At 33.2% G+C, this 22004-nt stretch overlaps 1 protein-coding gene and 1 long non-coding RNA gene across 4 annotated transcripts; one reads left to right on the top strand and one right to left on the bottom strand.

Moving 5' to 3' along the window:
* The first annotated feature begins 1714 nt into the window (after nucleotides 1-1714).
* On the top strand, nucleotides 1715-6194 carry LOC148801137 (uncharacterized). Its single transcript, XR_016084577.1, has 2 exons — nucleotides 1715-1852; nucleotides 5371-6194. It is a non-coding gene; the product is annotated as an uncharacterized LOC148801137 (long non-coding RNA).
* LOC104604050 (alpha/beta-Hydrolases superfamily protein) lies at nucleotides 4382-15032 on the bottom strand. 3 transcript variants are annotated; one of them, XM_010268276.3, is made up of 11 exons: nucleotides 14836-15032; nucleotides 14521-14725; nucleotides 14134-14216; nucleotides 11440-11540; nucleotides 9454-9549; nucleotides 8980-9033; nucleotides 6578-6726; nucleotides 6373-6490; nucleotides 5238-5325; nucleotides 4932-5137; nucleotides 4382-4814 (listed from the first exon to the last, which is right to left on the bottom strand). In XM_010268276.3, the coding sequence occupies exons 1-10, from the start codon at nucleotides 14942-14944 to the stop codon at nucleotides 4935-4937; spliced, it is 1206 nt and encodes a 401-aa protein (XP_010266578.1). In that variant the 5' UTR covers nucleotides 14945-15032; the 3' UTR covers nucleotides 4382-4814; nucleotides 4932-4934. The 3 variants fall into 3 exon arrangements, with proteins under 3 accessions (XP_010266578.1, XP_010266577.1, XP_010266579.1); XM_010268275.3 differs by having other exon boundaries at nucleotides 14521-14734; nucleotides 14836-15030; XM_010268277.3 differs by lacking the exon at nucleotides 9454-9549 and having other exon boundaries at nucleotides 14521-14734; nucleotides 14836-15031.
* Nucleotides 15033-22004: the final 6972 nt, after the last annotated feature.

Raw genomic sequence — 22004 nt, 5'->3', positions numbered from 1 at the left:
TGATTCAATGAAGATGAATTCAAATTAATAACTTAAATGTTGGATTTATTGAGAGAGAATCAAATGCATTAAATATTTTAAAATTACCTCATTTCAACTCATTTAATATCAATAACCAATTACCATATTTGCCCTCATTTTTTATCAAAAAAATTAAATATGAAGGGATGAATTTTATCCTCAGAAAATTACAGAAATATTCTTGAGGCAATTCATGTTTTTAAAGTAGTATAAATTTATCAAAATATTTTATATTTCCATGTATATGTCCATGTATCTTAATTTTTCTCCTATACGTATTCAAGACACGCCCTTTCTTAAAATACTTTTTAACTTTGCATGTAAACTCTAACATGTTCGGTTCAAAGTGCATTTCCGCCCACACCGGAGATCTGGACTCCCACATTGGGAAGCTAGAGTTTTGTCACCAGCCACACCACTAATCAGTTTGTTCCGGACTCCCACATTGTATCGACCGATACAACTCAAAATAACAACATGCTATTAAAGTCAAATTGAATAATGCATTTAAGGCAATGTTCAAATTCGAATTTGAATTTGGCATGCCACTAGCTTGTCTATTTAAAAGAATAAATGGGGGCAAAGGGATTTAAACCCAAGTCATTTGCTTATAACGACTACAAGTCCACCACTATGCCATACCACAAATATTTGTCATATAAATTTATATTTTAATTCTTAATTAAATTCGTATGTTAGTGGCTGACTACCAATAAAAGCTAAAATTCATCATTAAAAAATATATAACAAATATCAATGTTTAGAGAATTGGGCTGGACATCGACCCAAAAAAGGGAGAGGTTCATAGGTTAGAGTTTCAACTGAGGTCAAATTGTGATGATGTAATATTATATATATATATATATATATATATTATTGGATTCTAATATATTCAAATTATATAATTATATTCTTTTATAACATATATTTTTTATTTTAATTTCAATTTTTTTATAAGGCACCAATGTTGAAGAGTTACCCAAAATAAAAACAAAGGTCACCCCATTAGGACATTTGAGCAAAAAGTTATGGCTTTTAGAAATTTGCATTGATGTGCTAAAATAATTTAAAAATCAGTTGTTTGTCTAAACCCAAGACTAATTCACTAGTTTTCGAGTTTGATTAGTCGGGTCGGCAATTTAGGTAAATTTTTAACCCAATTTAGTCATGGTCCAATCAGTACAATAGGCCAATCGGTCCTATTTTCTAAAAATGTAAATATTAATACAAATTATATTGATTCTTTAAATTCTATGGTATATATGCATACACAAACATTTTAATTCTTTCATCGTTTTTCAATAATTTTCAATTATGTCTCAATATTTTACACATTTTATAAATCATTGAAATATGGATTTTTATGTTTAAATAGCTTATTTATGATGATATAAAATTCATATTTATTGTAATTAACATATGTTTTTAGGATTTGTATAAATTTTTTAGTATATCCATGCATATCTTAAATGTATACTCTCTTAAATGTATACTTTAAACCTTGAACAAGAGCGAAGGCTGAGGCTCCATCAACAAATTGAAATCGGTTGTTTTTAAATTGCGAAAATAACCTTGTGGAGTCTAGAAATAACCCCCAACTCCAAGTAAGCTAATTTGTGACGTCAGGTCTTAGAAGAGTGAATATTCGATGGCATATTATAGACTTAGACCGGTAGAGAATCTTCTCTCCCGCATAGAATCTTTCGTTTCCGAAGCTTACTTTGCTTCCTTTCTCTCACAACTCTTCTTCACGAACTAAATAGAACTAGGGGAATATAAATGCAACGGAAAACAGTCACTGCAGCGCTCTGTCTATTCCTCTCTCAAACTGGTAAGCGCCTCTCTTTCTCTCTCATATCAGTTCAGTTTTCTCGAAAATATTTATGGTGTTACAGCAGTTTTACTTACGTATATCAATTTACTCTGTTACAAACATCTACTACATACTGAACTTTGTTGATTTTAAGGGAAAAAACTAATAAACAGGTACGCACAAAAGAAGGAAGAACATGGATTTGTTTAGTTACAACTTTCAAGGTTTGTCGCACAGACGGGGTTTTCATGAAAACAAGAATAACCGAGGTTATTTAGGTTATAATCTTTAGGGGTTGGTCAAATCCCGAAGTCTGATCCCTGTAAATGTATGCCATTAATTATGTCTTCCCGAGTCGATGACATAATTTAATGTCAGAACCTCAGATCAAATGTTACTAGTCGAGTTCGAGTTTTAAACCCTGCTCTTACAAGTTACAATTCAAAACCAGAGTTTGCATATTCCTGCAATCTTGGACTGCCAATTGTGAATGATGCCCGTTTCATTTTGTGTACCAATTGATCATTCTAGTCCATGCCAAAGCTATAGCTAGCTAAATTTTTTGGAGGCTTCATCACTGCAACTACAGCTTTAGTACCCCCATTAATTGGAGGATGAAGGCCACGTTTTCCTGAAATACAGGCCCTGGACAAGAGGATAACAATATCGTTGATTGGTGGATTAGAATCATTAACATCTAGTAGTCTAGTGGATCGAATAGCATATATTAGAGAGTTTCTTATCTATTATGGGTCATTTGATCCTCTTCCTGCAGTGGTCACGGAAGCTTTAGCAATTAGCATTGTTGGAGGGCATCATTATGGCCCTATGAATGGGGGTCATGAGTGAAGTTAATTCATATAGAGATGCAGGAATCATTGCAAGACTCTTGTTGGCATATAAAAAGCAAACATGAGTAAGAATGGAAGACTGTACATGGGGCAGAGAAGAAAATCAACTTTGCAACCCCGAGATATAGATGGGTATGCCGAACTAGGTTGTGTAGAAAGGCTTGGGCTGCTAGAGAAGTCCATCAGATGAAACGTTTATTCCAGCCTAATGGTATTAGTGGCATGAAAAGGAGGGGTAGGATTCTATGGAGGTGTACTAGAGCAACACTATTTTGGACTGTTTGGGAAGAAAAAAAATGCACGAATATTTGAAGGAAAAGAAAAATGTTAGGAAGCTGGAAGCATTAGTCGAAACAATAACATTGAGAGTGGCACATTGGTTAAAAAGCTTGAAGTTGTTTACAACTTTTAATGTTGAAGACTTTAGGGTTTGGGGACCTATTGTTACCTCCTCATCTACGAGAAAACAGTTTTGAGGCATGGCCTCCTCCAACAGATGGCTGGAAGAAGTTGAACTTTGATGGGAGTTGTGCGGGTAATCCAGAAAAATGAGGTCACGTGTTTGAATAGTGGTAGTGGGCTGTGAGATTTAACAGTAACTTCTCAGAAAATGCTATGTGTCTAGCTTTCCAGAAAAATGGGAAGGCCACATGTTTAAATGGTGGGGGGCTGTAGCTTGGTAGTGGGCTGTTAGCTTTAGCAAGAACTTCTCAAAAATTACCACATGTCTAGCTTTTCAGAAAACGAGAAGGCCACTTGTCTGAATGGTGGTGGTGGGTTGTGGGTTTTAAAAACAAGTTCTCGAAAAAATGCTACGTGTCTAGATTTCCAAAAAAAAATGAGAATGCTACATGTTTGAATGGTGAGAGATGTAGCTTGAAGACCTTCCTTTAATATATATACTAATGAATGACCCCGTACTAAGTATGGGGAATTAGTAATGTTAAATTTACATTATAGAATCAATAATGTTAAATTTATATTTATTAATATTTTAAATAATTATTAAAATTTCAAGAAATATTTATTTCAAAAAACAACTTTTCAATAATTATTAGAATATAGGTAGTTTTCTTTTGTTATGATAGGTAGAGAGTTAATGATTAACTAAGATTGATAGAATATAGACAGAAGTGGTTGTGGATAACTACTTTTGCATTTTCTACATTTTTTAGGAATGGATTGAAAATGGTGGTAGTGGGTTGTGGGCTTTAATAGCAACTTCTTAGAAAATGCCACGTGTCTAGCTTTCTAGAAAAATGAGAAGACCATGTGTCTGAATGATGGGGGCTATAGCCTGATAGTGGGTTGTGGGTTTTAACAGAAATTTCTTAGAAATTTCCATGTGTCTAGCTTTCTAGAAATTGAGAAAGCCATTTGTGTAAATGGTGGTAACGGGCTGTGGGGTTTAACAACAACTTCTTAGAAAATACCATATGTCTAAATTGAGAAAGCCATTTTGATAGTTTATTAGATTCACAGAACACTTAAGTAATTCCACATAATTTATAAAACAAAAGCAAGTTTTTAGCCTTTTTATTCCGAATGTGTATGCAGTACAAACTTTTCACTGTTGATACACAACTTCAAGTTTCAATATCTAGTTTAACAAGACCTACTGGGATTAGCTAGGAGAAGCATTCAACTCCCTAATCATACCCCCCTTCAGTGTGAGTTTAAAAATAATTCCACATAATTTATAAAACAAAAGCAAGTTTTTAGCCTTTTTATTCCGAATGTGTATGCAGTACAAACTTTTCACTGTTGATACACAACTTCAAGTTTCAATATCTAGTTTAACAAGACCTACTGGGATTAGCTAGGAGAAGCATTCAACTCCCTAATCATACCCCCCTTCAGTGTGAGTTTAAAAACTAGTAGGACCAAATACCATAACCTAGTTTTAACGTTTAAAGCCTCTTTGATCTTTACATCTGATCATGCTACTGCAATCCTGTCTGATCAGCTCCACAAAGCACACGCACACGATTATTGTCTTGATTAAGGAAGTTAGTTGCAGTCTTGTGTATGTATCTCTTTGCTATACATTTGGTACTTTGGCGGTTATATACTTGAGCTGATTACTTTTTGGAAGTGCCACAATGTTGACATGATGGATTAATCCCAGCCTGAAACAACAGAAGAAACTTTGTTTTAGCTCTTTCATTATTATAAAGAGAACCCTATCCTTGATACCCCAAGATATTTGGTTAACCACTACTAGAGAGGAGGCTTTAATCAAATACCTTCTATGAGAGGGAGGCCCCAACTCGAACTGGCTTTAAACTTCTGAAAGCTTTCTTTCCATATTCAAATGCCATCACAAAGAGACCAAAGAAATACAAAAGGCTAAGATGAAACTTTGTTAGAATGTCATACATGAAGTGTAAACACCTTCTGTCTTCAGTATTTCTTCTTCTTAATGATACCTGAGTCTCCATCTCACGCCACCCTGAGAGAGAACAGCTAAATTAGCAAAGAGATTATTCGTTATTTTCATTGGCTGTTATTATTGCTGATCTGATATCTGCTTCAGTCTGTCAAAAAAGTACCAGTTTCTTTCTTGGGTAAGTTTGTCCAATCATGCGGACTCAACTTTGATTCTGATGCCTTGATCAATTCTATAAGAGCTTGATTGACCTGAAAAGATTATTTTTTTAATCAGAGTTTGGGTTTCATTTCCAGGAACAGATTTATTATACAATATGCAAAACCATTAAAAGGGCATCCCAGTGCACGAGGCTCCTGCCATTCTAAATCAAAATATCGCATTAGCCTTAATTGTGCAAAGAAGTGAAAATAGAGGAAGTCAACACTGAAAACAGTTCACGAAGCAAGAATTTGAGGGATTTGTTTGAACATAACAAAATTAGTGGAGTCTTAAATAATCACAATTGAGTAGTCTGGTGTTACGTTTAACCATATTTTTCTCTGAAACATAATTGTATTTGTTACACAGATTTCTCTCTCCAAATGTGCCAATCAACATGGCATGTAAGTTATCATGCAGTGTGTCTGTCTGTATTGTCCACTTCCACATCTGGGTCCAGTTTCTTGAATCTCTTACTTACTTTAAGCCTCCCACTTTCTTCCTCTTTATTTTTTTTTCCTTTTTTCTTCTTTTTTTTTGTGTGTGTGAGTGGTGGGGGGATTCTCAATTAGGGAAAATCTTATCCCTAACTTCAAATACAGGGAAATTCTTCTCAATATCTCAAGCTTTAAATTTCATTCCTGTTCCTTGAACTTGTATTGCTCCTAAATTATCGTGATCCAGTTCTGCCTTTGCCGCACCAATTTATATTGCAAGTTATGTAGTTTTTCTTTTGTTTCTACTTTCTACTTGTACTGCAATGCAAACCTAAGGTATTTTGAACATTTAACTGAATTAAAACAAATAAAGGTGTAAATAATAAGTCTGACATTTTAAAGTTGAAACTCATATACATATGCCATCGTGAAAGTCCCAGATCAAGGAAAAGAAACAAAAAAAACTTGAAAAAAAAGGACCCTGACATCAGGTTCTTAATCTGAGTTTAGGTCTACATCAGAAAATCAACATGCAAAATGGCAAAAGGAAAAAAGAGTCCTGTACCTGTCTCCACCCCCGAATAATAAGAGAATTGTTTTCCATGTATATGAAATGACTAGGTATCTATATCCTAGTTCCATTGCAAATAGAATAAATACCTCTTCGGGCCTTTCATGGCTTACTAGATGTCCCCCATGGAGATCTACCATTCTAGCCATAGGTTGCAGCTTCTCTGCAAGTTTCCTTGCATAGTATATTTGAGCAATGATGTCATGCCTATTAAAATGGGAAAACATACATATTAGATGGAATAGTTCTCAGGGAGAGGACAGGCTACCAAATTTTTGAAGTTCAAGCATCAACCTGCCATGAATGACAGAAATAAGGAATCCAGCAGACCGGATCACCTCAAGTTCTTTTGATGTAATTTTGTGGGTCCAGCATGCATTAACTTGACCCTCAAAACCATAGTTAGATTGCATCCCAGTTGATGAGATCCCTCTAACATATTCCTGCAAAATATGGAGTTTTATCTTGAGTCAGTGCAAACACATAATGTGGAATTCTGGAAAAGAAAACTCCATATCAAAATTAAAGTACGACTACAATGGAAGCACAAGATAGGATTTGCTTCTAATTTATGCATGGCACCACTGCCTTTCATGTATAAGCACTAGTATAAATTAGAAAAGTTGTATAGGTGGTACACCCGTAATGCTAAAGTGATCTTCACACATATGCCAGTTGAAATATTCGATGTATGATTCTTGAATCAGAAGTAAAGAAATTCTTGTTTATCTTCCAATAAAACTCTTTTGCCAAATTTAGACACTGTAAAATCTCATGAACAAACAATTGTCGGAACTGAGGCAACTTTTATCTACCTTCTAAAAAATACTTTTTGCCAAATTTACACAGTAAAAATCTCATGAATAATCAATAGGCAATTCATACTAGATTTTATTCAAGGTCAAATAACCTAAAATTCTGATATATGGATCAATGCATTAAATTTTACATGAAAATTGAGTAGTAAATAACCAAGATGAAACTAGGCTTACACTGTACAGAACTATTGCAGTAGGGTTGAGGCAATGTAGTAAACAGGTAGGAACTAGGAAGTTGAGACCTGGAAATTCAAGTGCAGTATAACTCATTTGACTAATTTTCCCCCTCAAGTAGTAGCTTGTCGGCTTTCATGATCTATTTCACATACATGAACCTTGGTTTCAATGCTTCACAGCAGAGAGAAGAAGTTTAAAGTTAAACTCTTAAATAATTTTAACATGCTACAAGCACACACTTCACCTTTTTTGGGGGATAATTTTATCAAAGAGGGAATAAAGGAAAAAAGAAAATGGAGGAAATCCAAAAGATTGACTATTGGATGAAGCTCTTTTCATTGTAGAAGTCCCATGTCTATCAATTATTGGATTGAAAAGTTCAAAGTCTTTCTTTGGTATGAATAAACATGGTAGGTTCTCAAAGTGAAAATGTTCCTTCCAAATCATCACTCGACCCCTAAACCCCACATTTGATGCCATGCAGAAAAGTTCCTTGAATTTTGAAATTAAACAACCTTGACAATACTAAACTTCCCAATATTTCAAAATAAATATGACTCCTAGTAATTTCAAGCACCAACTGACCACTTGGAGTAGGGAAATGAAACTTGGCGAAACCCTCTAGACCACATAAACAATCAGACCTCAAGAAAAGCTATGCAAGAGGGATTTATCAAGGAGGTCAACCGATACATCTTCCCAGTCAAATCTAGTACAAACCTTGTAGATGGCAAACCTACAATTTTTTTAATTGGACACTATTGACCAATAGAGATCAACCAAATGCAATCACGAAGACTACTATTTTCAAGATACTTGTGAGTCTAATTCGCATTCACTATGGCAGAAAATACACTTGTAGAATCTTAGACCTTACAGTTAAAGGTTGACTGAAATGACATTTCAAATTTGATCAATAGACAGTGTATGATAACCAGATAGCATATTAATCACTTAAATGGAGATATGCTTTCAAAACTCTTAATCCTGAATTAAAAACTCTATATATAGACCCGAATTCAGATCCAAATATAATCAACAGATTCTACAAAAACTTGATCTTGGACTGGTTTAGCTACTTTCTGCCAGTGTTGCATGAACCCTGCTAAATGGATGAAGTTTTCATGTCAGACACACATTAAAACCTGATATTCCATGTGATTCTTGAAGGACACTTTATGTGATATTTTTCTCTCATTGTTTATTCACCATAAATGAACAGCTAAAATACACAATGAACGCCATTTTTCCTATGTAATGTTATTAAGTAATAAAAATGATCTTTTGGACCTATTCCTACGGATTTATAATGTCATATGCTTATATCAACATGTCCACGAGTCCCTTTTTTGTCTTTCCAAGTCAGACTCCTGAACATACATCACATTTTGATTCCCATGTTTGCATCCATGTAAGATGTAACACTGATTTCTGCTAGTGCTTTGTTTGTAATGCCTACTGAGAAACTTTTCTTCTCCTTCTTATTATCAAGTTCTTTATCATTATTATGCATTTCCAACAAGACAACAGGAACAGAAAAAGTATAGAATGCACCAAGAGCAGCCCAAGAAAAACAAGTAAGCTTGATTAACATATGGTTGTTGAAATACAAATTCGGGGCCTTAATAAAGAAGTAAATGTTATGTTGAATCTTCAAGTTATAATGCAAAATGTCAAGTTTGAAGTGCACTGATCCTTAACTTGATATAAGATTGTCCTTCTTGTGTGAGGTCCAACATATTCATCAAGATATTCCTGTTTATCAATATAATGCAAAAGCAAATAATCAGAATCATCTCCGATGCGTATAGAAACAACATGGGAACATATTCCACAGGTTAGAACATAGAATTTAACATAAACAGAAAACTGGTCTAAAACTATAGTGGGAATGGTTATAGCTATGGCGAGATCCAATGAGCACACTCCCATTGGTGGGTATCCACCATGTGTTTATCACTCAGTGGATAGAGAAAAAGTTTAAAAATTTACTTTTTCTCTCAACTTTTAAGCAAGTGGGCTATGAACATGGTAAGGTGCTCATGACTTAATGTGAAGTTTCGGATGTAAAAACCACTTCAGTAACTTCATATGGGAGAAAAATAAGCAAAGGCAAGATTATGCCATGGTCCTGAACCATGAAGATGAAGAGAACAAAAAGTTATATCATCAAACCTTTGTATAATGGGTTTCTAAGTCAACAGCCGCTCTCTGTTCAGGAGTCTTTGCCTTTAAGAAGCGGATTGCAATGGATACCATCTGGAAGTCAAGCTGTAGAAGAGATATTTGTTTATTCGTTCATCTTGCAAAGAAACAACATTCCGGTAAAACGTTTGCAGATCTCTGTTTTGAAGTGACTTAGAAGTTGGTCCTGCTTTATGTTCCATCCAACAAAGCACTTTGGAAGAGGGGCTACTCCTATGAGTACTTTTTTCTACTTCCACAATTAAATGAAGGATGTTATCACTAATCAACTTTATGTCAAGAGGGGAATCTATAGTTTATACTCATGTAGGAAGGAATAGAATTTAGATTGCTCTGGCTTAAATTTCTCAAATTTTAATGTATGCCAACTTAAATGTGAAAAACAAATAAATAGCTTGAAAAATAAGATACCCAAATAAATAACCAGAAAAATAAGATATCCAAAATAATAATGGCATGAGGAGTCTCTGTATTTTCCAATTCTAGTTGCTATTATCATTTAGCATTGCATGGCTCTTCAATTTCTCAATTACCATCTTGGTTTTCATTACCATGTTTTCTCCTAAAGACGCATGTAATCTCCCCTTTAGCATTATCTACAAGTTCCAGAAACCAAGAATTGCTCAAATCATGCAATCGCAGTATTCATGTTCTGTCTTTTCTCCCATGGATAACTAGGTGTTGAATTGTTTCCCTGCTTAATAAAGTTAACATCTGACAGGTCTGAAGTGATAACAATTTCTAGTTACAAGATTTTTAAACTAAAATGCCATAGAGATTCTGAAGAAATTTGTTCCCCTTGATTAAATCAGCTAATATAAATGCAATATGACCCATTATAACTACAATAGTGTTTTTAGGGAAGAAATACTGAAAAAACCAATTACTTCCTAAACCCCAGAGAGAACAACTTAACAGGCTTGAAAATATTTTGCATGCATCAAAAGCTCAATTTTGGGTTGCAGCAAGAACAAAGTATTGTTCACAAATTACAGTATCTCCATTATTGATCATCAGTACTCTTCCCACCCACAAATAATGCCCTTTTGGTCAGGGATCCTGCAAACATAGGTCTATAGTCCATTAGATGTAATCAAGGGATGTTTTGTGTATGACCTGAACAACGAAGCAGCTATAGATCTTATCAGATGAAGAATCTCAATGAACTAAACTGTTCCTATGTGGTTCCGTTTCTGTTAAGTCTTACTACAAGCTTCTGTCTGGTGAAGCTCCCAATGCCTTCATTGGTTCTAAAATCTGGAATAACAATGCCCCTCCAAAGGTCAAATTCTTTGTCTGGTCTATTGCCTTTAGCCCTTAAGGAAGTGCTTAACGAAGGATAAGCTTCTAAACAGAGGGGATGATACTGGATCAGACAGGCTGTATTTTTTGCTCTGCTGATTTGATAACAACTAATAACATCATTCTACACTGACAGCATGCATATAGGGTGTGGAGTGTAGTTTTGGGTACTTTTAATTGGTCTGGCTGCTTTCCATTATCCATTCTTTCCTTTCTTGAAAGCTAGTTTTTGAAAGGTTTGAATAAGAGAGGTAAAATCTCATGGGATTTGGTTCCAATGACTTTTTCGGTGTATTTGGAGGAGGGAAAGGAATGCTCAGATATTCAAGAATGTGAGCTTGATTGATCAAACCTTGTTGTCCAACATCAAGGGGATGCTCTTGTCATCTCATAGGGATTTCAATGGGCTGGACTGTCATAGAGATTTCAATGGACTGGATGCACTCTTTGGATTATCCAAATCATAAGGTACTCCATTTAAGTGAGTAAAAATCCAAAGAGAAACAGGATACTATAATGCTGTAACTCCATTTAAGTAGTAGTAGTAGTAGTAGTAGTAGTAGTCAGTTCAACTTGGACTGACATATATGGAAAAGAAAAGAAAAAGAATGTATATACTGCAGAGACAAAGAATACATATGTATGAGAGAGAACCTTTGGAAAACATTCAAAACCTCCACCAGTTGCATTGAGCAAGGCCAAAGACAATATCCTTTCAGGCACCATCGCAGCCAATTTGCAAGCAATCATAGCCCCTATTATCATGACAAACATGAATAATTGACATTAAAAGTCTCAATCAATAATTGAAACAAAAATAGAACCCCAAGAGTTAGTTAAAAGAGATTTAAATGACTAGAGCTTTATCATAAATATACACTTTTGCCTGAAATAGAGAAAAACAAAATAGGCTTACTTTAATTCAAGTAAGATAAACAATTTTTTTTTTATAATTGAAATGATTTTATAAATCAGCAATAAAATAGTACAAAGTCCTCATGGAAAGGTACAAGTTGCAACCTCTCCAGGCTAGTTAAGTACAAATTTCCGAATTAATAATAACTTACATAGAAGCACAAAAAAGATCTTCCCTATATACCCCCTGTTTGGCTAGAGCATCAGCCAAAGAATTAGCAGACCTACTAACCCGTTTTACCTCCACTCTCATATTGCTGGTTAACCACTTTACTTTTTTTATGAGATCTTTGTAGCCCCAAATGGTGGTATCCAAGTTTAGGAGCCACCTGGTTACCACCTGAGAGTCCCCTTCAACTAGGAGATGCTCTACCCCAAGCTGGTTGGCGATCTAAATTCCTTGTACTGCAGCAAGTATTTCTACCCTTGTGGAATCCCCCACTCCCACCGGTCTTGAGAATAGGGAAATTACGTTTCTGTCCTTATTTCTTAGGATACCCCCTATACCTGAAGGCCCGGGATTGCCTTGGCTGCTTCCATCAAAGTTCAACTTAATGACACTTTCCAAAGGCGGAACCCATTCTGACAGAATTCTATCCTTATTTGTTGAAGTGTTGGCTATTACTAGCCAATTTCTCCACAAATCATCAAAGGAGAAGTCATCAAAGATATCCACAGTTTTCAGCCAATGGATTGCTTTTGTTAGGATACAATCCTTCATTTCATCTAACCCTCTTTCCTTCTCTAAAAAAATTCTTGCATTCCTTTCCTCTCAAAGAGTCCACAGAGTGGCTGCCCTGACACATCTCCACATGACCTTACCTCTTCTAGTGTGCCAAACAAAGACAGATGGGTTGAATAACAAGCTTAAATCAGAAGGCAGAGACCACTTACCTCCAAATAGACAAAGGCTCCACCTCCATATAGCTGTAGCAAAGGAACAGGAGATCAACAAATGGACACAGTCCTCATTCTCGGCCTTACACAAGGAGCACCAATTTGGGGAAAGACAAAGCGAGGGTCACTTTTTCTGTAAATTTTCCAAAGTATTGATCTTCCCATAGAAGACTTCCTAGCAGAATACAACAATTTTTGGGGGAATAGGTCGCGCCTAGACTTCTTTGATAGGGAATCCTTGGGAAGAGGGGTCCAAATCCGTTGATCAGAAGAAGTGGGGTCCTAGCAAACGGATTCTAGTAAATGAATTAACTCAATAACACAATTTGACTCACCATCCCTTAACCCTCTTCGATGTCCTAATTTAAAGATAAGGGGTTTAACGGGCTTGGGAGAAAAGTTGCAATTGGCTCATATTTGTAAAGGAAAATGGAATAGAGCGAAGGGAAACAATCTTTGAGGGGTTGAGTACCCACTCAAATATCCTCCCAGAAAAGAATAGCATTACCAGAACAAGCATCAAACCTGATGAATCTGAGGAAGCGAGGGAGAATACCATGTATAGCCTTCCAAGGTGTAGTAAGGGTAGCTCGACAAGATATCTCGGAATCCCAACCATTTCCTGCACAACCATGAATGCTTGCCACCACCTCATGCCATAATCTCTCTCTCTCTCTCTCGGGGCCATCTCCATAGCCACTTCCCTAGAAGGGCTACATTCTTCAACACTATGTTCCCTATCCCTAAACCCCCTTCTTCCTTTGGTTTAGTAACTATCTCCCATCTGATCAAGTGATCCTTTTTCACCTCTCCTGGTTCCCATAGAAAGTCCCTCATTCTCTTCTCCAGTTTCTTAGCCTCCCTTAGAGGAATCCTGAACACAGAAAGGAAGTAGGTTGGCAAGTGTAGCCTTAATTAAGGTCAGCCTACCCCCTATTGAAATGTAATTCTTTTTCCAAGCCGCCAAGCACTTATCAAATTTCTCCACAATAGGGGCCTAGAAATTACTTTCTTTAGGGTTGGTTCCTAAGGGTAGTCCTAAGTATGTCAAAGGCCGGGAAGAAATATTACAACCAAAGCATTCTGCAATGGATTCAATCTCCCTATTCTCCAAGTTTACTCCAGCCACACAACTTTTATCAAGATTTACCTTCAAATTGGAGACCCTCTCAAAGGTACTTATTAAGATCTTAAGGTTCTCCACTTTGCTTAATTCATTCCCTTCACAGAAAATAACAATATCATCAACAAACTGAAGGTGAGTTACTGGAATGCCTCTGCTCTCTAAGAGGAGCTAGGAATGATTGGAACTCTTTACAACTAAAACATCTATAGAAATATGAATCTAGTTCATTCAATTCTAGTATCTTTTGTGGTGAAGAAACATTCTAGGCAACAATTCAGTTTCATTCTAATAAAAATGGATAGTCAGGAATAAAGGGTCAACTTTAGTGACCAAATTGGATTTTTTAAATATGGGATTGTTATTAGAAAAATCAAAAGCCTCTGGAACATAAGTAAATATTTCAAGCATACCCATTGAATGCCCAAAGACATGGGCCTTTTTCCAGCCCAAATGGTCCATTAAAGCTATTGCATCTTTCGCCATGATCGTCGTTCTGCCATTCATTACATACAAGTCAGCACTACTTGGGAAATTCTATTCTTAATCACCAATGTATCATCAAAACAGTACAATTTTTCTGTTGCCTTATTCTTTCCTTCTATGGCATTAGGGAGAGCATTGAAATATATATGTACTCTTTCTTTCTCAGTTTTTTTTTTATATTGCCAAATTTTACCCCCCCCCCAAAAAAAAAAAAAACAGCTAGAGTCAATTTAGAAAAACATCAGTAATGGAGTTACAGAAAAAAATGAAAAGAATGAAATAAAATCTAAATAGAAAAAAAAATAGGAACTTACGTATATTCTGATTTTTTGGTGGGAGCAGAGCTACGACCCATCCCACGATTATCAAACGAACAGACCTCTATCCCCGTGTTGGCATCACCATCTCCGGCTTCGTCTCGGTCACTGAGGTATTGGTCGCCGGTCGTCCAGGCGGCATCATTGGGCACCTCTGCACCCGTGAGGCCCTTAATTTGGGGACCCCAGGAATCATGAGTCCCTGCGAGACCTGATCGAAGTTTCATGCAAAGGTAAAAAAATCCAGAGATCATTTTGAGATGAAAAAATGAATTTCAAAGAGAAAAGAAGAATGGGAGAAAAGGACGGAACCAATAATGAGAAGGACTTTGGTTGTTCCATGACCGTAAGTTCTGTAAAAAATCTTAACTCCATTGTTTCCGCCGCCGCCTTGGTATTTGTTGACGTCGCAAAATGGCATCCTCTCTGAATTCTTCCGCGGACGAGAAGATGGAAACGGAGGATGTTGCGTCGTTCTCTGCTCAATTTCAGAAACGGAAGTTGATTATCCTGTTGGGGAGGGGGGGTGTTGGGTGTACGTGCGCGTGTCATTTTAAGAAGCAGGTGAGTAGTTCACTGGAGCCACGTAGCAGATTAGGACTGGTATGATGCCAGTCCTATTTGAAAATAAACTGCAACGCATTAATCAAGCAAAAATATCACAAACAAGCAAGTCATCCCTTATGCCAAATACAAGGATTAACGAAATGACAAAAAGCACTAGTTAAGCTATGGGCTACGGTGTTAGCTTGTCTTTTGATACAAGCTACGGAGAAGTTTACATCTTGCTATAATAACGAGGAACACTCATGAATGAGGGAGTCAAATTCGGACAAGTCCGAAGCTGGAGCACGAAGGGTTTTCCATACTACTAGGGCATTAGTTTCAAATACCACATTTTGGATATCTATACTGGTCACCTATTTAATTGCTGCTATAAGGGCCATTATTTTCCCTTCTTTCGAAGTGAATAGACTAAGAACTGTGAATGTGTAACATTTCACGAAAGCACCAAGTTCATCACGTATAACTATCCCAAACCCATTGAGGTTACTACTCGTGAAAGAGGCAACATCAACATTACACTTGAAGGAACCAAGAGGGGGAACATGCCAATTACCGTCACCTTGGTGGTTAAGATTAATAACTATGCCCAATGGCTTCTGTATTTGAGCTTGCTTCCAATTGTGTGAATGTGATTCCCCTTGAAAGCAAATTTGCCAGACCTGAGTGAGTTATTAATAGAGCAGTTGATGATGTAGTAAAATTCAGGCTTTTCCTCTCTATAGTGGAGTGCGGATCTCCTTGCAACAACACATTATTGGTCATTAGGGGCGAAGCCAGGAAATTTTTATAAGGGGCCAAAACTTAAATGAAGTATGGATGTACCCATAAAGACAACCATTGAGATAGAGAGTGGGGGAGGGGAAATTTTAGATAGAAAATGGAGTGGGGGGAGGGAAAATTTTACATAGGAAGTGGAGATTTTTCTGAACCATAGAGGGCCATGGCTCTCCTAGGTCCTCCCTGCTCCGCCCCTGATGGTCATGTCCATTATGTGTACATACGATGATACGAAATATAGGTGATATAAAATACAAGAAATTCTCCTAATATGTGGTTGGATGAACGTGAGCAGCAGTGTGTTGTGGTTAGGGGTGAGAAAGAAAACCAAAAAACTGAATCGATCAAAACCAAACAGAAATTTCGGTTAATCAAACAGGTCAGTTCAGCTTTAATTCAATATTTAAAGAAATCGAAGGTATTGGTTTGGTTTCGGTTAACCAAAATAGAAAATCGGCGGTTAACCAAATTGATCGGTATACATATATTTATATATATTTATATTATATACTATACATTATAAATTAATAAATATGCATTATATATAAATATATATTTATAATATATAATATATTATTTATTATTTAAATATAATATCATATAATTCTAGTAGTTTATTATATATTTATATATTTTTTTCTATAATAAATATTGTAAATAATAAAAAACCAAAAAATCGATGAATCAAACCGGCGGTTAATCGAACTGGTCAACCGGTTAACTGATCGACTTGGGTTCGGTTACTAAACTGATAACCCCGGTTCAGTTTAAAAAATTAGCCCATGGTTCAGTTAAACCAAACCATGAGCACCTCTAGTTGTTGTTAGCAGATCCAAATACCTCTAAACGAGCTTTTTAAGAAACACATTTTTATAAATAACTAGCAGGGACCTATGCAATGCACGAGATTTGTTAAGTTAAATATAAATAATAGAAACATGTAAGAGTATACAATTGTTTTATATAATAATTAATAATCATCTATATTTTATATACTACTTTTAATATTTTTTTTACAATACAAAAATACAATAGTTAATTTTAGATAGGGTTGTTTATCAAACTTGGGGATGGCAATTTTCCCCAATCCCTGTGGGGATCTACCCCAAATGGGGTGGGGATGGGGATGATTTTCCCCCCACGGGGATGGAGATGGGGAAATTTTTATCCCGTTGGTGGGGATAATGTGGGGACGGGGAGAGCATTCCCTGCCTCGTGTGGACCCCGATCTCCACCCCATGGGATCCCTACTAATATATATGTATATATACGCATACGTTTATATATGTATATATGTACACATACGTCTATATGTTAATATTTTTAAAAATATGGTTGAATATGTTTGAATCTTTTCTAATATAATTGTAAATTTTAATTGTTTTATTTTTATTTTTAAATAAAATAAAAAACAAAAACATAATGGTTGGCATTATAAAGAATCATAGGGAGTGGGGATCTTCATGGGGATGGGGATCCCCGTGGAGACACGGATGGGGATAACTTTGTCCCCATTAGTGAGGATGGGGGCAGAGACGTGGATGGGGATTTTCGTAGGGAAGGGGACAGGGAGAGGCTCCTCATCCCCGCCCTGCCCCATTGCTATTCTGAATCAAACTAATGAAGTTGACCAACCCGATTTCTAGTAGGCTTAGATTCAACAATTTCCCAACCCGATTGGGTTGGATCAATTTCGCTTTAGCCATTTGTAAACTAATTAAAATTGAATGACCCGGCCATAGATATATATTAATATTTTATATTTTTTAATACGGAAAAGTGGGAAAAATCCAATATTTCTTAGGTTAAAATAGTCTATATCATAAATTTAATTTTTAAATTTAATTTTTAAAATAATTCCATTATATTTTTTTAAAATTAAACTTAATTTTTAAATTTATTTTTTTAAGTTTAAATTTTTGAATCAACCGACTAAATCGAAAATTGACCCAAACTGATATAACTTGAGTGACCAACCCCCAACCTGACCAAGTCGATTTGGTTGGCCAAACAACCTACAACTGAACCGAACCAACCCGTGAACAATAGTTTAATCTCCAATAATTATTAAAAATTTTAATTAAATAACAAAAGAAAATTAGATCTATACATAATAATTGAAAATATATTTTTCAAAAAAAACAATAAATAATTATTGAAATACAATAAATATTAACTTTAGTATATATAAATATATAAAAAATAAAGATTAAGTTTTTAAAACTATTATTAATAAAGAATATTTTTTGAAAGCTATTTTCTAGAATTATTAATTGGTATAAATGAAATTAATTATTTATTTATTGAAATAATATCATTGTTTAAATTTTAAAACATTAACTATTTAAAATATAGTTATGTTAAATATTTTGTTATTTAAAATATTTAGTTACTTAACTAAATATTTAAAATCTTAATCTATTTTTTATAATTGAAAGTTATTCAGTAACTATATATTATTAATTTTAATATTTTTTATTAAAATATTTAAATAATATTTTTTTAATGTTATATTTTTATTATTTGAATAACATTTAGATTGAACAATCCAAAAAATCATAATTTATATTGTTTGTGATGGATTTTCTAAAAAATATATAATTAATAATAATATGAATATTATTAAATTAATTATAATTATTTTTATCTTTTTAATAAATATTTTAAAGTTATTATATAATTTTGTTAGAATCTATATATATACTAAAATAGAGGGATGCCAGCCTCATGGCCTGAGCGTTCTCCGTTACTCGAGTGGAGAACTCTCAGCCCCTCTTATTTTTGCTTTCCTTGTTTCCTCATAAACCACCTCATCACTTCCTTCTCCTTCTTTCATTTCTTTCACCTCTTCATGCTTGGCCCACCCCCTTCACATTTCCTAAATCCAGATCGTGAGAGGAGACATTATAGGCAGGAAAACAGGGTCAACCCACTTCTGTTTTTTACCTTTCTTCAAATATCTACTCTTTCAAATATTGTATCCAGGTATGTTTTAGATTTTGTGAAAGAACCAAAGCTAGAACGTCTCTGAAATGCCTGGTAGAGACAGTATCTAGAAAGGCTGGGTTGGCTTCCATTGAACCAAGCATTTTGTGAAAGTATCCAGGTATGTTTTATTTTAGTTTTCTCCCTTTTCGTGTTAAATCTCATATAGATAGAGAAAAAATTCGGGGGGGCTCTAAACTCAGACATGGCTGATTTAAACCAGTTGGGTGATGTTTAAATCTCATTTGAATCTACTGTGTTTGTCCTTTCGAGTGAACATTGTAGATATAAATACGGGTAAAGAAGGTGATTAAAATGGGTTGGTACGGTTTGGGATTATACTAATATTCATATTGTACCCGGTTCATTTATCTAAAGTCACGTAGCTTAAGTTAAATGGACCAGGTATCATATGGATATAGGTTTAATCCGACCCATATTCATACCATTTAAACTTTTTATAATTACGCAGTATAATAAGTACTGTTTAAACTACAAATTGCTATTAATAATAATTATTAAAATTACTAAATATTAACAGAATTATTAATAATATCCGAAAATAATAATAATTCACTGTAACATTAAACTACAGTTAATGTATTACCATCATTTCATATTAAACAACTCTTAATAATATTAAATATAATAATTGTTAATAATTAGTAGTTATTACTGTTAATAATACTAAATATGGTTAACAGTAACAATAATTATTAATTATTAATAATTTACCCTAACTATTTTTTTTGATAAATTTATTTACTGTTTATATTTTAATTTTCTATAATAATTATTGATTCACAGTTGTTCTTTAAAGAAAAAAAATATTAATAATTATTAATTATTTCATAAAATAAGAATAGTAATTATTCAAAGTTATTTAATTAATAAAAATTATTCATTAAATATTCTTCGTGAAATTCTTCATAATTATTAATCATTTTTTGTTAATATTTTAGGATCATTCATTATATTAATAGTACTGATAATTATAAAAAAAATGTAGAAATATCCAAAAACATAAACTTGGCATAAAATTATCATAAAATAGTAGAAAGTTACAAATAATATAAATTATGTTAAATTACTGAGACTTAGCATAAAATTACCAGTAATTGTTGATAAATTATCTTAAATTTCTAGAAATTGCATGAAATAACCAAAATAAATTACCATTATTTACAATAAATTTCCAATAATTATGAAAAATTATTAAAAAAATATTATAAAATTTCCAAAAAAAATAGCACAAGTTAATATAAAATGATAGAAATTAGACAAATTTTAAATGAAATAATTAAATTAATAGAAATTAACAGAACTTAGCAAAAAGTTATCAATACTTTTAGAAAAAATGATAAATTGCCAGAATTTAGCAAAATATTACCACTTAATCACACAAAATATGGTAAATTACCAAGACTTGATAGTCATCTTAAATTACTAGAAATTACCTGAAATTATCAAATTACCAAAATAAATTACCTTTATTTATCATAAACTACCAATAATTAAAAAAATGTCATAAAATAGAAGAAATTTCCAGAAATGATCACAATTTATCATAAATTAGTAGAAACATTTACAAACGTTAAAAAATAATTTTTACATGTAATAAGTAAAATAATTAAAAATACCAAAAATTAGAAGAACTCAGCAAAAAATTACCACTTATTTCCACAAAATATGCTAAATTACCAGAAATTACAAATAAATTGTCATATAACAAATGACCAGGACTTGGCACAAATTACCAATACTTATTGATAAATTATCTTACATTTCTGGAAATTAACTAAAATTATCCAATAACCAAAATAAATCACCGTTAGTTACCATAAATAACAGATAATTCTAAATATTTATCATAAAAAGAAGAAATTTTCAGAAATCATCAGATATTAGTAATAGTATCCAAAAACAAAAATTACATAATTTTTAAATTAAATAAAAAAATTAATTAAAACTACCAAAAATTAGAAGAAATTGCCACTTATTTCCAAAAATAAGATAAATTACCAGAAACTACAAATAAATTATCATATAATAAATTAACAGGAGTTATCACCAATTACCAATACTATTGATAAATTATCTTAAATTTGTAGGAATTACCTAAAATTATCAAATAACCAAAATAAATTGCCATTATTTACCATAAATTACCAATAATTATAAAAAATTGTCATAAAATAGTATAAATTTCCAAAAATGATCACAATTATTATAAATTAGTAGAAGTATATAAAAACATTAATAAAATAAATTTTAAATGAAATAAATAAATTAATTAAAATTCCCATAAATTAGAAGAACTTATCAAAAAATTACCACTTATTTCCACAAAATATGACAAATTACCAGAAATTACAAATAAATTATCATCTAATAAATTACCAAGACTTAGCACAAATTATGAGTACTTATTGATAAATAATCTTAAATTACTAGAAATTACTTGAAACTATCAAATAACCAAAATAAATTACCATTATTTTCTAAAAATCAGCACAAATTATCATAAATTAGTATAAATATCCAAACACAAAGACTTAGTATAAAATTATCATAAAATTATAGAAAATTACCAAAAAATTATTAAAAATGTACTAAACCTTATCATAAAATTACCAATAATTATGGATAAATTATACTAAACTACTAGAAATTGCACTAAATTACCAAATAATATAACTAAAATAAATTACCATAAATTATAAAAACTTATTTCAAAATAGTAGAAATATTGAAAAACATAAATTACACAATTTTTAAAGGAATGATATAGATGATTGGTTTGTTATACTATATTAACTTCTATTCTGGATCATCTTATATATTTCTTAGTTGATTAGACCCAAAATAGGTTTCATCTGATTTTTATTATTTTATTCTTGCTTAATAAAGCCCGTGCATCACACAGGTCCCGGATAGTATTTAAATAATTCTTAAAATTTTTAATTCAAACTTTCTTTAGATAGATGTAGATAAAAAGTGGGGGAGAAGATAAAATAAGAATTAGAGATAATTTAGAAGAGAAACTCTCTACTAAATTAGAGATAACTTAGGAAAAAGTTGGAGATAGTGGGGAGAGGTTGTTTAGGAGAAATTTTAGGATATTAGATTATTTAGATTATTGGAACTTGTGG

This window comes from Nelumbo nucifera, chromosome 3 (assembly GCF_055504915.1).
Source record: "Nelumbo nucifera cultivar China Antique chromosome 3, China Antique-T2T, whole genome shotgun sequence".
Taxonomy (NCBI): Eukaryota; Viridiplantae; Streptophyta; class Magnoliopsida; order Proteales; family Nelumbonaceae; genus Nelumbo; species Nelumbo nucifera.
This window is presented reverse-complemented; position numbering and strand designations above follow the sequence as displayed.

Excerpts from the sequence above, each read along its gene's own strand:
- LOC104604050 (XM_010268275.3), bottom strand. The coding sequence starts at position 14,944 with ATGCCATTTTGCGACGTCAACAAATACCAAGGCGGCGGCGGAAACAAT. Across the intron at positions 11,541-14,133 it reads TGTCTTTGGGCATTCAATGG|GGGCTATGATTGCTTGCAAA; the intron begins GTATGCTTGAAA and ends TCATGATAATAG. Across the intron at positions 6,727-8,979 it reads GAAGGACAATCTTATATCAA|GAATATGTTAGAGGGATCTC; the intron begins GTTAAGGATCAG and ends CATATTTTGCAG.